Source organism: Zootermopsis nevadensis, unplaced genomic scaffold (assembly GCF_977971745.1).
Source record: "Zootermopsis nevadensis isolate Lab colony 2312 unplaced genomic scaffold, Znev_1.0 Znev_ptg000007l, whole genome shotgun sequence".
NCBI lineage: Eukaryota > Metazoa > Arthropoda > Insecta > Blattodea > Termopsidae > Zootermopsis > Zootermopsis nevadensis.
The window spans coordinates 15,269,142-15,286,755 of NW_028259139.1; the positions used below are offsets into that span (position 1 = coordinate 15,269,142).

Here is a 17,614-nt window from a genome sequence, read left to right on the forward strand (position 1 = left end):
CGGTGGAATACAGAAATCTGGATAGGGGAGTCTGAGGGAAAGTAGCAGAGCACATCGCGCCTTCGTCCACCTTGACGTTTTCGTGTGACGTAGACGAAGGTCACTGGGGAGGGGAAGAGATCGCTGGGGAGACCTAGACGTAGATGGGAGGATAATGTCAGGCGGGATCTATGGAAGATGAGAGTTAAAGGAAACTGGATTTTGTTGACCCAGGACAGGTAACATTGCAGGGCTTTGGTTAATTCGATGATGAAACTTCGGGTTCCGTAAGGCATCCATTTAGTTAAGTAACTAGTTAGAAACAGCGAAACCAAATCACTGATAAAACGGAAGTGATATTTTTCATATGCTTCCTCCTTGTTTCCACATCGTCTGCTTAAAATTGCAACCCAGTTTTAACTAATCAGATGGCTTATGTAATCGAAGGTTCATCACCGAATTAACCAAGGCCCTCCACCGGTCTCCGTTCTCCTTACTTTCCTTATAAAGAAGAGTCGGCTACATATAGTATGAACAGTAAAACCACCCAAAGCAACATCCATTGTTTATTCGTCGATGATTTAAACGACGACATACCAACTGCAGAGTTTGTAAATAGCTGCTCATGACTTGAATAAAGGTATCAGAATTTCATACGTGTGATCTGAAGGAAAACAGAGATAACGTTACGTAAGATAACATCCAATGTGGTCAGCTGCCCATCTGACAATTGCTCTGTTTGTTTGCAGTACCGCGTGGTCAGAGCCGTCACCTGGAGACACATTAACAGCCCTTACTCCGGCTCTGGACTTCCGGCGTGCTTCTACGCCGGCAGTGTGCTGGACGGGTTCCTCAGGTTCCTACGACTGGCCCACAATTCGCCAACCCTCTTGGGGGTAGCCATGCTTAACCCAGATAAGGAAAACAAAGTCAACAAAGTGCTTCGTCTGTGCACGACATTCATGAACAACGTCAAGGAAAGAACTGAGAAATTTAAAAGCGATTATTCCATCTCTGGGGCAAATGTTATTGACCTTTGCCCTAGCTTGGTGCTGAAACATGTCAGGATGACCCCACATGAAGAGGTGGTGACCGTCAATGGAACGGAATGCCACATCGAGGCTCATTATAGGTAAGGAAGTGCACATTAACCTGGGTCCCCGCTATAGGGAAATCCCATAATCAATAAAGACTTCGCCATCTTAAGTTTCTACTGCGAATTAAAAACACTGTCGGACTCCTGACCCGCAGGGGGTAGGGGTCAAGGGGTACATACGGAATTTTGGAAGGGAATCCTTCTGGAAGAAGCCCACTGGGCAGACCAGGAAGGAGATGGGAGGATAATATCAAGATGGATCGAAGGGAGGTGGGCTGTGAGGATGACAAATGGACGAAGTTAGGCCCAGGATCGTGGCCGTTGGCGGGCTTCGGTGTCTTCGGCTTTGGACCTGCGGTTTCTGCTACCAGGGAGTTGAGTTAGTTTGTCGATCTCCAGAGACCGCAGTGTTGGTGTGTTCTTCACGCGTGGCTGACTGACAGCGCTCGCAAAATAGGTAAAACGCACTGTGGCTTTGCGATTGTATTCGTACGCTTTCAGTTTGGAATGGTTTTGCAAAACACTTTTGAGAAGTCCTCGTTTCAGGGTGAGGTCCAATGGCGAATTCAGAATATTGAAGCTACCCAGAGTCGCTTGTAAAATGCTCCGCTACAAACCTGGAGCTCCTAAAAAGGTCTAAATTATTCTTACGATATTTTTGGATGCTCAAGAGAAATCTTAAAAGTTTTACAGTAAAAATGCTTCTTTCTCGCCGTGCTATAAATTATTGTTCAACTGGAAATCGATGCCGTCACTTACAGCGACTTGTTTAGTTAGAAGTAATTCGGAAATTACGTAAACGCACATTACAATAACCTACGTTTATCCCAGCTGAGCGCCATCGTCTGTTCAATTCCCTGAATCGAGCAATTTTGCTGTTTCTTCTGAATCACCTTTTCCGTTGCTGAGAGTGAATTTGCGTTTGCAAGAAGAAATATCAAATCTGAAACCGGAGACGGTTATCTTGATCGAGGTTTTTCTTGCTGAGTTTCTCGTGAGACCCCGTAAAAGCGAAACCTCCATGAACAACTGTGGGATTTTTGTTTCTTCGTTCGAATCCCAGCCGAATGCTGACAGACATTAAGCATAGCTCTTCAAAAGGATAAGCCACGGGTAGCGCGTTCCTTTATGTCTGTCTGTCTGTTGTACTTGGTGTTCCAAAAAAAAAAACGGTATGTGTCCGTGTCGAAAACCGTGTGAGGTAAACGGTTGTCAAAATGGGTTGCTGACCAGCCACACCCCCTCAGTTTAAGAGCCCCCCACTGGACGATAAATTCGAAATTCTTTAACGGGTACTTCATTTTTTAAACCTGTTCTCCGAATGGAATTTGGAACATTTGTCATATCAAGAATGTGTTGGAGTGAAAATCGTTGTTCTTGCACTTTTATGCCCGACGTCCGCTGGACGTTCTTCGGGTATTTTGCAACGCTTTATCAGGTTATGAGGTTCTGTAATCTTGAATAGCGTACGGTGATTCTCTGTGCTTGACACAGTACGATAACCCACTGTCCTCGGGGGTGCAGTTTCTGCTAGGTGGGAGCCTCCCGATGTCAGAGTGGGGTTACATACAATCACAACATTTGTCTTATGAAAATTATTAGAGCACAAGTTAGACCACGGACCTCTGACTCATGCATGGCCTGAGCTTGATTTCCGCAAAATATCTCCGAGCTTTGTTGCAGTTACAAACAGAAAAAGAAATTTCTTTGGAATCCAGAAATCTGGGTAGGGGAGTCTGAGGGAAAGTAACAGAGCACATGGCGCCTTCGTCCCCTTTGACCTTTTCGTGTGACGTAGACGAAGGTCGCTGGAATTTTGCACCCAGTTCAATTCCCTGCACTGAACACGGCACAATGATTTTTACAGGACGCCCTACACGTGGTTCGATTGCCTGCCTTCATCTCATGCTCAACCTAATCAGTGGAGCGAAGAGCCGAGGCCGATATACCTGCGCATGCGCCAACTAATCGACGGCAGGAACCATTTCTTCCTCGAGAAGATTCACCACGAAAAAGAACTGCTAATTCGGAAACCACCCTACATGTTAGCATTAAAATACATTGTACCTTCTCTTTATAATGAGAATCACCAGAATTATGGCTATTTATTCTTTTATGGAACCATGAAACGGTCTGTCTACAACCGCAATTTCCGCAAACAAAGATCTCCAACCGTTCAGCTCTTCGATTATTTTAATCTGGAATTTTTCACTTCACATAACGAAACTGATTCTTCTGACGGCGTAGTTAATGTTCCAGAATCCTCTAAAATGGACCTGAACACTGACATAGAAGTTCACTCACCGTTAAGACTGGCACCAATAAGATTTTCTAATAACTCATCATACATTTTGAGGAAACCTCTAGTCGTGAACGGTTATCGCCAAATCCGCTTCAGGTGAATCACAGAACTAAATTCCTTTTGAAAATTTCCATAAAATGCTCTGCGTCTCTTGCAATTGGCCTAATTTCTACGTTTCAACACATTATAAGCTCTAGCAAAAAATGATTAATACAGGAGATGGCTGTCTTCTGGGTTGTTGCGCTGTGTAGTTTGGTAGATTTCCACCGACGTTTCAGAGGTCCTTACCAACCAAAGAACCAACCAACCAACCAAAGAAGCTAACTGAGGGCAGAGGCCTGCGCAAGCGCAAGCATCGTCCCTACCTAGGTGAAACCATTCCTGCGCACAAGACGCATTGCTGGTAATGGTAAACGGTCGTAATATAAGAACGGAAATTTTGCTAACGCTAACGGGGTTTCGTCGTGGCGGGAGCCTCGACCATTCAAACTGGGATTTGTTGCTGCTGATGGGAGGTTATCCTGTCAGGCAAGTTGTCGAAGGAATTTGGTTGGTTGGGTCTCTGGGGTATGAACCCAGAGAGGGAGGGGCCGTTTCGGCTGAAGGCCTCTGCGGCATGGGGGGAAGATCACTTCAGCTGATGGCCTCCATGATCGGGGGGAAGGGTGGCGGGCCGTGCCCCTATTAAGTTATACCCTGGCATTCGCCTTACAACTGAGGAAAGCACGAAAAACCTCAGTCAGGGTAGCCGAGTAGTCTAACCACTCGTTGTGCTGACTTGGCCGTCTTTTGGGGATGGCTTCGGCTGGCCTGCTGAACATCAGTCGCCCTCGGTTGCCCTTGGGTGAACTCTGGCAGCCCTCATTCGGCACGAGTGTCTTCCGAGTTGCCGAACTAAGGGGTTCCCCACACCAGCTAACCTCGAGTCAAACCTCTCAGTTAGTGCTCTGATGTGGTCGGCAAAGAAAGGGACCCCCAGATCCTCATGTATTTGCCTGTTACTAACGTACCAGGGCGCGTTAGTAACAATTCGAAGACACTTGGATTGCAGAACTTGCAGCTTCTGGACGTGGCTGTGAGCAGCTGACCTCCAGATCGGGCATGCGTAATCCATTATGGGACGGATGAGCTGCTTATAGAGTAGTACACCGTTCCTGATTGACAGGCCACTTCTCCTATTGATAAGCGGGCCTAGCACACCTAATCGTTGCGCTGCCTTCTTTCCCACTTGGTTGACGTGCGCCGACCAAGTAAGCCCGGCGTCAAGGGTGACCCCCAGATACTGTGCTGTTTTGACCCATTGGATCAGCAGTCCGAGGAACTGCACTGCTCGGGGCTGTTGGATGTGTCTTCTCGCGGAAATGAAGAGAACCGCGGTGCTCTTCGAGACGTTGATAGCAATCCTCCAGGCCCTGAGCCAGAGCTCAAGTCTACTGAGGTAGGTCTCCAGATACCTGACGATAAGCGTTGGGCTACGGGACGTGACTACTAGAGCCGTGTCGTCCGCGTATTGTGCTAACTCGACGTGGCGGGACGGTGTGGGTATGTCGTTGACATACAGACTGAAGAGCACAGGGGAGAGAATTCCGCCCTGCACAACTCCAGCCCGCATGGTACGACGTGTGGACGTGGCCGACTGGAAGGATGTCTGGAATGTCCGGTCAGCGAGGTAAGAAGAGATGGTTTTTACCAAGTACGACGGGAAGTTGAGGACGGTCAGTTTGTATAGGAGGCCTTGGACCCAGACTGTGTCGAAGGCTTTGGCCACGTCCAGGAAAACCGCGCCGGTTAGCCGCTTCTCATCAAGGTTTCTGTTGACCCTTTCGACGAGGCGAGCCAGCTGTAACGATGTGCTGTGTCTGGGTCGAAACCCAAACTGCTCGTCGCGCAGCAGCCCGCGTTCACTGACCTCGTGTTGGACCCTCGTTAGTAGGATTTTCTCGCAGAGTTTGCCGACCGTGTCGAGAAGACTGATGGGTCTATAGGAAGAAGGTAGCGTGGGGTCCTTCCCCGGCTTCAGTATGGACACCACTCGAGCGTGTTTCCATGCCGAGGGGAAGTGTTGCCTGCGAAGGACCGCGTTGAACACTTTCGTGAGAAAGGTTACCGCGCGTCGTGGGAGATGTTTCAGGACCCTGTTCGGTATACCGTTGGGGCCCGGAGCCTTGCCAAGCTTGAGTCCCTTGATGGCCTGGGCGACCTCCGATGGACTGGTTAATTTTGGTTCATTTACACGGGCATACTCGTATGCTCGCATCGCCTCATTAACCATGTCAATTGTAGTCAGGTCCGACGGGTAGTCTACCGGCTGGAACTGGACCTCAAGGCTGTCGGCTAGGGCTTCTGCCTTCTCGGGGTTCGAGAGAGCCAGTCCTCCCATCACTAAGAAGGGGGGCGACGGAGTGGGGACTCGCATCACACGCTTGGTCATTTTCCAAAGCGACTGGTCCTCGCAGTCCAAGGATTCGAGCGTGTCGCTCCACTGTTCGTTCCGCCACTCGTTGAGACGATAGGTCACCGACCTCTGGAGTCGATTGACCTGGGTCTTAAGAGCGGGGTCTCTTGTGACCTGCCATCGCCTCCTCAGCCGGTTCTTCAGGCGTATTTCATCTCGAATACTAGCGGGTAGAAGCGGTCGCCTGTCAATGCGGGGTCGAAGCTTGGGAGCGGACGCTGCTGTGGCTTCCAGGATAGCACTGGTCAGCTCCTCGACGCACTTGTCAATTTCTTCCTCGTCGTTTACCACGGGGTTCCCCGGTAGTCTGCTTTCGAGGCAAGCCTGGAATGCAGCCCAGTCCATTCTCGCGAAGTCCGGGCGATCAGGCAGGTTTTGAAAGGACGATCGGCACGTGGTGTCGACGAGGACGGGCAGGTGATCTGAGCTGAGTGCGGGGCAGACAGTCAGGTGCACTGGTAGGACGAAGTCCTTGATGAGGACAATATCAAGGACGTCAGGTGTGGCGTTGTGTGTGTAGGGAGCCGTGGTTGGAGAATCCGGCCCGTAGATGAAGCAGGAATTTCTGTTGGCGTAATCACGCAGGAGCGAGCCCCTAGTAGAGATAAGGCTAGAATTCCAGTCCGTGTGTTTCGCGTTGAGGTCACCAGCCAAGAGGACCGGGAAACCCCCGCTCAAGCACTCGGTCAGGTCCGACTCTATCCATGGCCGGGTGGGTGCGAGGTATGCCGCCACTAGCTTGACTTTCCTGGTTGCCAGTACCAGGTGAATGGCGGTTGCTTCTAGTTGTTGTAGACCCGATACCGGCACAGGGTAATGATCAATGCCCCTGCGGACAAGGATCGCTGTGCCACCCCCTAGCGTCGGGCGGTCTGTACGGTGGCAAACGTAGTTCGCGAACCTCAAGGCCCGACCCGACGTGAGGTGCGTCTCGTTCAGGAGGCAAACATCGACTCCGTAGTCACCGAGGAACTGCTCCAGCTCCAGCTTCCTGTCGCGGACACCGTCGGCGTTCCAGTAAGCCAGCCGCAAGGCCTTGCTACCGTGTCCTCTAGGCCGTGCAGTCATTGTCGGCCATGAAGAGGAGAACGGTTTTGAGGAGGGCTCGCGGACGAGACCCCCCGGGGGGGAGTGAATGGATCGCGGCGAGGAGACGTCGTGTCAACTCAATGCAGACCCGTGGTGAGAGGGTTTCCAGGATATCTGAGATGTCCTGGAGCGGTGATTGACCCTTGGGTGGGGTGGGGTCAGTCTTCTTGAGAGCAGGTGCTGTGGGATTTGCCACCGGCGCCACAGGACGAGCGGGCTTGGCACGGCCGCCCTTGGGGATAGTCTGCCGCTCAGTCTGTACAATGGCTCCAGTTGGCGTTGGGGCGGGGTTCTTCATAGCCGCAGCCTTGACGACGCGGCCACCACGGACCACGTGGTTCCACCCAGGGCCCAAGTTCTCCTGCTCGAGGGAAGGCTTAGCTAGCGCCGATTTGGGCGCTGGCAGGCGCGTGGAGACGTCATCCTTTCGGCCGCGATCCCCTTTCGCACGCTGTGCAGCGGCCGTCTTGGCTTCCTTCCACTTACTGCAACCTCTATAGTTCGCAGTGTGGTTGCCTCCGCAGCTGCAGCACTTAAGTTGTTGCTTGGGGGTGGTACACGACCCGGATGGGTGAGCGTCCCCGCAGGCCACGCACCTGGGTGCGTAACCGCAGTTCCGCTGCGTGTGCCCGAAGCGTTGGCACCGTTTACACTGCATGGGCCCCTTCGGTGCAACATATGTTTCTACCTTGACCCGCAGACCGCAGATCTCAGTAAGGGAACGCACTTTCGCCACGTCGGGGCCTCGTGCTATCGACACTATAAAGTGTGGCGTAAGGGGACGGTCACCGTCCTGGTCCATGGCCCGGCGCCTCGATCGCAGTTGCATGACCCCCTGCACAGCAATGTGCATGGCGGCCAGCTCCTCGCGTACCTCAGCCTCAGGCATGCGCACGCCCAGGTTTTTAATCAGCAGGCGCACGCACCGATCCTCAGGGAGGGAGAATGTGTGAAAACTCACACCCTCGCCCTCATCGAGGGACCGCAGGACCCTGACGGTGGCCCGGAACCCGTCGGCGGTCTCAGGCACAAGAGCCAGAAGGTCTCCCTTCATCTGCGCCACGATCCCGCAGGCCAACTCCGCGCGAATCCTATGCAGGAAGCTGCGTACGTCCTTCACCCCAGAGACGTACACAGGGGTTTTGTTACGGCGCTCCCCCGGAGCCGTTTTGTCCACTTGAGCGTTGGAAGAAGAAGCGGCGTCAGATGACACACCAGTGAGAGGCCCGGACAGGTCCCCAGTCACCTCCATCGAGGAAGAGGGTCCCGGCTGGGAGCCGGGTCCCTTGGCTGAGGGCTGCACTGTCCTGCTCATGGAAGCGGTGGATGATGTTGCTGCTACCGACGGGCCATCGGGCCGATGAACTTTTGCCGGTGCCGGCAGAGAAGGTGACTGGGCTCCGGACAGTGGCCCGGGCGTCGGGCGCCTGGATGCGGGTTCCAACGAACCGCTCGAATTGGACAAGTCCAACTCTTTGGCTTTCCTCTTGCCAGTGTTGGCTCGAGTAGGCCCTCCGACCACGGTCGTAGCTGCTGTATTTAATGCTGCTGCCACTGCTGCCCGCTGTCTTTGCTTTTCCGCCGCGATGGCGTCCAGGATCTGCTTCTGGACCTGTTGGAACACTTCAGGGAGGTGGGCCTTCAGAAAGGCCAGCTCACCTCCTTCCATGTCTCTCAAACTTTGTTCAATTGTAAGAGACCACGACGTCCACGTCACAGATTTCTCAAACTTTGTTCAATTGTAAGAGACCACGACGTCCACGTCACAGATTTCTTAATAATTCTTATATAAGATAAGCACTTTCTATTTTCTAAAACGTTTTACCAGCACAAAAGCTTTTATATCTCAAAGCAACCAAAGAAGCTAACTCTGCCACTCACTGATAAAGAACACATTTAATATTTCACTGTCACCAACCAAAGAAGCGGAGGCCTGCGCAATATATACTAATGCAACAATGCCGAGAAAACAGATGACGTTTCCTAGGTAACATAACAATGCACGCAAGCTGACTATTGTTGTCGGTCCATACTTACACATTGTTCATATGGATCTTACACATTTTCCTTCCACTTGTTTGCCGAATGGCCCTTCCGTATAGACGTATTTACGTCAAAACAACTAATGTAATGTCTTCGTTTCAAAGACAAAACGTAAACTGGAATCTTAATGTACAATTTTTCATGAGAGATGGACAGATTATGTTTGTTAGCACGTGTAAACTACATGTGACAAAGACTCTTGAATTACGAATCGATACAAATCAAAGTTCCTTTCAAGAATGAACGATGTGTCCTTGGGTTTCGGTGCGTGAAATGCCTATTGAACACCCCTGAAACAGAAAGGAATTGGGACGTAGCAGGGAGAGTCGCGTTTCTCAGGAAGTCGGACTAAAAACTATCTGATCACGTCGCTTACAATATCCATGCAGTTGATATGTTTGGACACAGTTTCAATGCTTAAGAAGACACTACATCAAAATACAAATGAAAGCCCTGCATTTGCATCTTCGCATGCAACACGATTTGGAGCTCAAGTTCGGACTCAGACAAGAAAACCCTGCTCCAGATTCCAAGACTTCGTTCGCAGAAAACTTTAATCATCTTCTGCATTTTTGCGTTTTGAAGTGGATGCTGACACACAGACCGCTTGATTTTAAATTCGGCAGTGCTTCTGGGTGTGGCCGATTTAAGCCTCTCGCCTAATCTAACTGACGGGTTTCATAGTGGGTCTTCCTCGCAGTACGTAGCCCGCCTTGAAAAAGTCAACGAAGGAACGATTTAAGTCAAAGCCTTTCAATTCTACCGAACGAGATAATGTTCTCCTATTATACGGTGTTAAATAACTGATGCAGTTGGTTCAGGATCGTTGTACCCTTACGACAATACATAACTCGGTGATCAAACTGATTGTTGGATGTGTAAACTGCGAGATATGACGTCAGTGCATTGTTGTACTATAATTACTGCTTCTCATTGTTGGCTCTGTCTCATTGTTGACTGTCTCTTAGCAACGGCCTGTTGACGTCTTGTGTGGCGAGAAACGTGAACAAGCGATTAATCGGAGACCGTGAATATTTTACTCAGATAAAATATTTTAACCACCAGGAATATTTTGGTCATAAAACCTTCGTGGGGATGAACAAGTTTATTCACTGTATCAAGTCAAAACTTAAACGTCGGAACGACCGGCCGGATAAAGTTGGAGCCTGCAGTCAACAGGAACAGAAATCCTCTGGACTGCACATCACGGACTTGCCGCCATCGGTGCTGGCTCGCATTTTCGAACATTGCTCTTACGATTTCTTGGCTAGACGAGTGAGGCCAGTGTGCAGACGATTCTGCGAAGTCGCCACTTTACTTCTCAATCGGGGGTTCTCGACATTGGGGCCCAAGATTGATCGAGCTATGGTGGACGCCGTGTCTCGTTTTGAAGAAGGTCGAACATTGGAAGAACTTCTGGTAAAGACTCAGCCTTTCAGATCAGCTAGGGTGAATCACTTGCTCCGTGTAGGACAAGGTCGACCAACTGAACAACAACTGCTAATGGATCAACATTACATCGCGCTGCTGCTTATGAAACGTCGGGTAAGAAAGCGGGGAAGGACCGAATCTTTGTAACAACTCGCAGGAAATTGAAGCGCACTGAGTCACGAACAAAACCTTAATAGTGTTGACGAGGGTTTTAACATTTCTTCTTCTAAAACTCCTGTTGTTTGACGCGGACCGAGACGGGGCAGGTTCAGACGCGTTCCTGAAAACTTCTCAAGGCCGAGGACTGCTCGTCACATGAACACGAAGCTAAGAGTGCACGTGGTTTACGACAGCAATGAACGCGACGTCGAGCGTTTAATCGACCAGAGTAAATTGTCAGCGACCTAGAAACTGGTCGACAATCAGGTTACAGTTCTGATACTGTTAAAAAACAATGACGAATCAAAATTATATTCACGACGAAATTGCTACTTCTCAGTTCAAAATATTTTGTCTTCCCGTCTGATTTCTAAGAACCTGAAGATTAAAACATACGAAACAATAATTCTGCCCACTGTCCTGTATGGGTGCGAAACATGGTCTCTCGTTCAGAGGGACGAACACAGATTGCAGGTGTTTGAGAATCGGGTGTTGAGGAGGATATTTGGGCCTAAGAGGGAAGACGATGGGGCGTGGAGAAAACTGCATAATGACGAACTTAAAAATATGTACTCCTCCATCTTTATTGTTAGGGTGATTAAGTCGAGAAGAATGAGATGGGCGGGGCATGTAGCGCGCATGGATAAGACAAGAGGTGTGCTCCGGGTATTGTTTGGGAAGCCTGAGGGGAAGAGACCTCTGGGGAGACCTAGACGTAGATGGGAGGATAATGTCAGTCGGGATCTATGGGAGATAGGAGTTGAAAGAGACTGGATTTTGTTGGTCCGGTGGAGGGCTTTGGTAAATTCGGTGATGAACCTTCGGGTTCGGTAAGCCATCTGGTTGGTTGGGTCCACTATTTGGGAAGCCCGAGGGGAAGAGACCGCTGGGGAGACCTAGACGTAGATGGGAGGATAATGTCAGGCGGGATCCATGGGAGATAGGAGTTAAAGGAGACTGGATTTTGTTGGTCTGGTGGAGGGCTTTGGTAAATTCGGTGATAAACCTTCGGGTTCGGTAAGCCATCTAGTTAGCTAAGTAACTAGTTAGAAACACGGAAACCAAATCACTCATAAAACGGAAGTGATATTTCCCATATGCTTCCTCCTTGTTTCCACATCGTCAGCTTAAAATTGCAACCTTTTTCTAACTAATCAGATGGCTTATGTAATCGAAGGTTCATCACCGAATTAACCAAGGCCCTCCACCGGTCTCCGTTCTCCTTACTTTCCTTATAAAGAAGAGTCGGCTACAAATAGTATGAACAGTAAAACCACCCAAAGCAACAGCCTCTGTTTATTCGTCGATGATTTAAACGACGACATACCAACTGCAGAGTTTGTAAACAGCTGCTCATGACTTGAATAACGGCATCAGAATTTAATACTTGCGAACTGAAGGAAACCAGAGACATCGTTACTTAAGTTGACAGCCGATGTGGTCGGTCTGACAGTTGCCCTGTTTGTTTGCAGTACCGCGTGGTCAGAGCCGTCACCTGGAGACACATTAACAGCCCTTACTCCGGCTCTGGACTTCCGGGGTGCTTCTACGCCGGCAGTGTGCTGGACGGGTTCCTCAGGTTCCTACGACTGGCCCACAATTCGCCAACCCTCTTGGGGGTAGCCATGCTTAACCCAGATAGGGAAAACAAAGTCATCTCTCTCTTTAGTCTGATCTCGAAATTCATGGACAACGTCAAGGAAAGAACTGAGAAATTTAAAAGCGATTATTCCATCTCTGGGGCAAATGTTATTGACCTTTGCCCTAGCTTGGTGCTGAAACATGTCTGGATGACCCCACATGAAGAGGCGGTGACAGTCAATGGAACGGAATGCCACATCGAGGCTCATTATAGGTAAGGAAGTGCACATTAACCTGGGGCCCCGCGATAGGGAAATCCCTTAATCAATAAAGACCTCGCCATCTTAAGTTTCTACTGCGAATTAACAACACTGTCGGACTCCACCCACGCAGGGGGTAGGGGTCAAGGGGTGCATACGGAATTTTGGAAGGGAATCCTTCTGCAAGAAGCCCACTGGGCAGACCAGGAAGGAGATGGGAGGATAATATCAAGATGGATCGAAGGGAGGTGGGCTGTGAGGATGACAAATGGACGAAGTTTGGCGCGGGATCGTGGCCGGTTTCGGACTTTGGTGTTGTCGGCGTTGGACCTGCGGTTTCTCCTACCAGGGAGTTGAGTTAGTTTGTCGATCTCCAGAGATCGCAGTGGATATGTGTCCTTCACGCGTGGCTGACTGACAGCGCTCGCAAAATAGGTCCAACGCACTGTGGCTGTGCGATTGTATTCGTATGCTTTCAGTTTTGAATGGTTTTGCAAAACACTCTTGAGAAGGCCTCGTTTCAGGGTAAGGTCCAATGGCAAAATCAGAATATTGAAGATACTCAGAGTCGATCCGCTACAAACCCGGAGCTCCTAAAAAGGTCTAAATTATTCTTACGATATTTTTGGATGCTTGGTACAATCTTCTGTGTTCAAAGCGGAAGGAAAGCTCAAGAGAAACCTTAAAAGTTTTACAGTAAAAATGCTTCTTTCTCGCCGTGCTATAAATTATTGCTCAACCCGAAACTGATACCGTCAGTTACGACTTGTTTAGTTAGAAGTAATTCGGAAATTACGTAAACGCACATTACTCTAACCTACGTTTATCCCAGCCGAGAGCAATCGTCTGTTCACTTCAATGGACCGAGCAATTCTCCTGTTTCTTCTGAATCCCCTTGTTCGTTGCCGAGAATGAATTTGCGTAAGCAAGAAGAAATATCAAATCTTGATCTCAACCCGGAGACGGTTACCTTGATCGAGGTTTTTCTTGCTGAGTTTCTCGTGAGACCCCGTAAAAGCGAAACCTCCATGAACGACTGTCCACTGTTTTATGGCTTTTGTTTGAAGAATCCCAGCCGATTGCCGACAGACATTAAGCATAGCACTTCAAAAGGATAAGCTATTGGTAGCGCGTTCCTTTATGTCTGTCTGTCTTTGCACTTGGTGTTCCAAAAAAATAGCGGCATGTGTCCGTGCCGAAAAGCATTTGAAGTACCTGGTGGACAAAATGGGCCTTTGCCCAGCCACCCCCAGCCCCCCACTGGACGATAATTTCGAAAGTCTTTAACGGGTACTTCATTTTGTAAATCTGATTCCTCGAAAGGATTTTGGAACATTTGGCATATCAAGAATCTGTTATAGTGAAAATTGTTGTTCTTGAACTTTTATGTGCGTTCTTCGGGTATTTTGCAACGCTTTATCAGGTTATGAGGTTCTGTAATCTTGAATAGCGTACGGTGATTCTCTGTGCTTGACACAGTACGATAACCCACTGTCCTCGGGGGTGCAGTTTCTGCTAGGTGGGAGCCTCCCGATGTCAGAGTGGGGTTACATACAATCACAACATTTGTCTTATGAAAATTATTAGAGCACAAGTTAGACCACGGACCTCTGACTCATGCATGGCCTGAGCTTGATTTCCGCAAAATATCTCCGAGCTTTGTTGCAGTTACAAACAGAAAAAGAAATTTCTTTGGAATCCAGAAATCTGGGTAGGGGAGTCTGAGGGAAAGTAACAGAGCACATGGCGCCTTCGTCCCCTTTGACCTTTTCGTGTGACGTAGACGAAGGTCGCTGGAATTTTGCACCCAGTTCAATTCCCTGCACTGATCACGGCACAATGATTTTTACAGGACGCCTTACACGTGGTTCGATTGCCTGCCTTCATCTCATGCTCAACCTAATCAGTGGAGCGAAGAGCCAAGGCCGATATACCTGCGCATGCGCCAACTAATCGACGGCAGGAACCATTTCTTCCTCGAGAAGATTCACCACGAAAAAGAACTGCTATTTCTGAATCCACCCTACATGTTAGCATTAAAATACATTGTACCTTCTCTTTACAATGAGAATCACCAGAATAATGGCTATTTATTCTTTTATGGAACCATGAAACTCTCTGTCTACAAACGCAATATCCGCAAACAAAGATCTCCAACCGTTCAGCTCTTCGATTATTTTAATCTGGATTTTTTCACTTCTCATAACGAAACTGATTCTTCTGACGGCGTAGTTAATGTTCCAGAATCCTCTAAAATGGACCTGAACACTGACATGGAACTTCACTCATCCTTAAGACTGGCACCAATAAGATTTTCTAATAACTCCTTATCATACATTTCGAGGAAACCTCTAGTCGTGAACGGTTATCGCCAAATCCGCTTCAGGTGAATCACAGAACTAAATTCCTTTTGAAAATTTCCATAAAATGCTCTGCGTCTCTTGCAATTGGCCTAATTTCTACGTTTCAACACATTATAAGCTCTAGCAAAAAATGATTAATACAGGAGATGGCTGTCTTCTGGGTTGTTGCGCTGTGTAGTTTGGTAGATTTCCACCGACGTTTCAGAGGTCCTTGCGGCCTCCGTCATCAGGACGATGAATGTGCCAATCGAGCGGAAAGGGCCAGGTTTATAGGGACCGGAGAGTAACCGGAGTAGCCTGATCCGAGCCAATCAGAGCAAATCAGGCGTCGTTGGCGACCAATAAGAGAGCGTGGGCGTGTCTAGTGGTGTATATTTATCGCCCAGATGATGAAGGCAGCATGTACCTCAAAAACGTCGGTGGAAATCCACCAGACTACACGGCTCAAAACCCCAGAAGACAGCAATCTTCAGACTCACCGCTCTGAAAACCTCAAATCCTACATAATTAATACAGTTTCTTTGCTTAAGTGTATCTCAGTACTGATTTCTTTGTTTAGTCCATTATGATACAAATTCCTGAATGTAAATAGAATTTAAGCAGAGAGCAAATAAAAACAAAAGATGTTTACAAAGATTCACATTGCATTTCCATGTGTCAGTTTCAATGCATTCCACCAACAGGCTTAAATTCCCATTGTATGTGCATGCAGTGGCGAAGCGTGGACTTTTGAAATGTGTCAGCCATATTGTAGTGTTTCTACTTATTTTTGTACAGAGTATGCCTGCATTAGATGCAGTGAGATGCACGTGAATAATATTTAGTTCTCATGGAACACCCGGTGCTTTGTTTCCACGTGGAATAGAGTTCATTTCCTGGCTCAATTACCTAATCATGGACGTGTCATTTCTGCTTAGTTTTCGTGGCGTTTCTCCCTTTAGAAAGCTCGTTGATTCCCAATGTTACAATTCAAATCATGATACGACGAAAGTTAGAGGACCGGCAGTTGATCGTTGACATCCAAACTGAGTGGATGCAGGACACCAATATCGACGTCACGGCTACCGAAACGTCGAGTCATTTTCAGGTAGGCCTAGGGAATATCTGAGTTTCTTTGAAGGAAAACCAAGATGGGACGTACTACATTCAGTAGGCAAATTGAGAAAAGTTAATGTGTAGAAATTTTGAGCCATGCCTCATGGCTCTGAGTGACCTATCTCTGCCATCTCCGCGATATATGGAGTCGCTGGCTTCGAGGCCTTCATGAGGCAATGGGGCGGAGAGTCTGCGTGTGTCCGCCGGGCAGAGAACGACTCAAGGAGAGAGCTTGAAGACAGATAGGTCTGATACACAGATGGAAGGATGATTAACTGAAGGCAGCATAAAAGTATCAACTTTCAAACAATGTTTTAAAGCTGTGAGGTCAGGCTCAACCCTCCCTGTCATTCACATCATCATGACCTAGATTCAGTGAAGGGCACGACATCTCCAAATTGAAGTTTTCAGGGTGTTCCAGCTGGTAATGAATGATGGGCGAGTACAAGTTCGCCCAGTCCCACAGCATCACGGTACGCTCCCTGACCGACTTCCCAGCGCAATGTTGAAAACTGGTCTGATAAACGAGAAGAATTGGCGTGATACAGGACGAAGTTCCGGTTCCAAGTCAAAACACGTAATTTGACAGAGGAGGGGATAGCAACTGGATGTATGAGCTGCAAACTGGAAAATAAATAAAATTATCAATTTAAAATGAGCTACAATTTTCAGACTGAAAGTTCTGATATAGTGACTGCATCCAGCAACTGCAACAGGAATGAAACCAGGTTGGGTGCCACAAAACCACAAAAATTAAAGTGATACATTCAATGACATAATAAAACAGAATATTCTATAAAATATGGCAGCCAGGGTAGCTCAGTCATTGCAGTGTGTGAATAGAGACTATATGATTGGGGTTCAATGCCCAGCAGAGGCAAAGGAATTTCATTTCAGCCTCTGCATCCACACCAGCTCTGAGGTCCACTCAGCCTCCTACCCAATGAGTGTTAGGGGTCCTCTTCCCGGAAGAAAAGTGTGGCTGGGGTGTGATGCTGACCACTCACCCCCATCTAGTGCCAAAGTCAGGAATGAGCAAGAGCTATATCTCCTCGCCCAATGGCATGTAGTGGGACAGCTTTGTTTTATCCTACACTGATATCAGATGTCTTGAATGTCCTTCTAAGGACCAGGAGGAGAAGAATCAGGGTGAGCCTCGTATCGGAGGCACAGAAAGTACTCCGATGCTTCGCTACATACCACAATAACGCGCTGCTGGATGGTCGGCCACGCGTCCTGCCTCGTTTCATCGCCGTGCATTTTGAACAGGATCCGAAGTACACGAGCTAGACTCTGAGTCTCCTGCTTCAAAAGGTTTGCTTTTGAATTACAGTGAAACCTCTATCCATCGTTCCCGGAACTATCGTTTTCCCGGATGCATCATCGGTTTTGTTCGGTCCCGGATACATCCCATATAAAATAATGTTACATTTTCTCGCTTCTATCGTTTTATCGCATCGATCGTTCAAAAATCCTAGTCCCGGTCCACAATTTTCCCGCAATGATCGTTTCTGAGAAATTATAACGAAATTTACGCGATGTTTTTAGAATTTAAAATGCTGGGTTTTGAGATAAATTAATACCGAAAGACGAATAATGTTTTTGGAATACACAGTAGCGGTAACCTGTTATGTCGCCCAACCAGCACAGATTCTTTTGGAATGAGGGGGAGCGGTGCAGAGGTTATAGTTGGAGCGAATGGCGGTGCTCATTGTCAGAAATTTTACGAGTTTAATTAGGGTGCACTCATATTTCGTTCCA

The 17,614-nt window shown here is 48.3% G+C and overlaps 1 protein-coding gene across 1 annotated transcript; it reads left to right on the forward strand.

Moving 5' to 3' along the window:
• Positions 1 to 9,946: 9,946 nt before the first annotated feature.
• On the forward strand, positions 9,947 to 15,354 carry LOC147874640 (uncharacterized). The gene is made up of 3 exons (XM_087344448.1): positions 9,947 to 10,509; positions 12,027 to 12,409; positions 14,248 to 15,354. Exons 1-3 carry the CDS (start codon positions 10,060 to 10,062, stop codon positions 14,783 to 14,785), a joined length of 1,371 nt encoding a protein of 456 aa, XP_087200574.1. The 5' UTR covers positions 9,947 to 10,059; the 3' UTR covers positions 14,786 to 15,354.
• The last annotated feature ends 2,260 nt before the right edge of the window (positions 15,355 to 17,614 follow it).

Bases quoted from the DNA above. Each gene is read 5' to 3' on its own strand.
- LOC147874640 (XM_087344448.1), top strand. From the start codon at position 10,060: ATGAACAAGTTTATTCACTGTATCAAGTCAAAACTTAAACGTCGGAAC. The intron at 10,510-12,026 runs GTAAGAAAGCGG...GTTTGTTTGCAG, and splicing joins TGCTGCTTATGAAACGTCGG to TACCGCGTGGTCAGAGCCGT. The intron at 12,410-14,247 runs GTAAGGAAGTGC...TGATTTTTACAG, and splicing joins CACATCGAGGCTCATTATAG to GACGCCTTACACGTGGTTCG.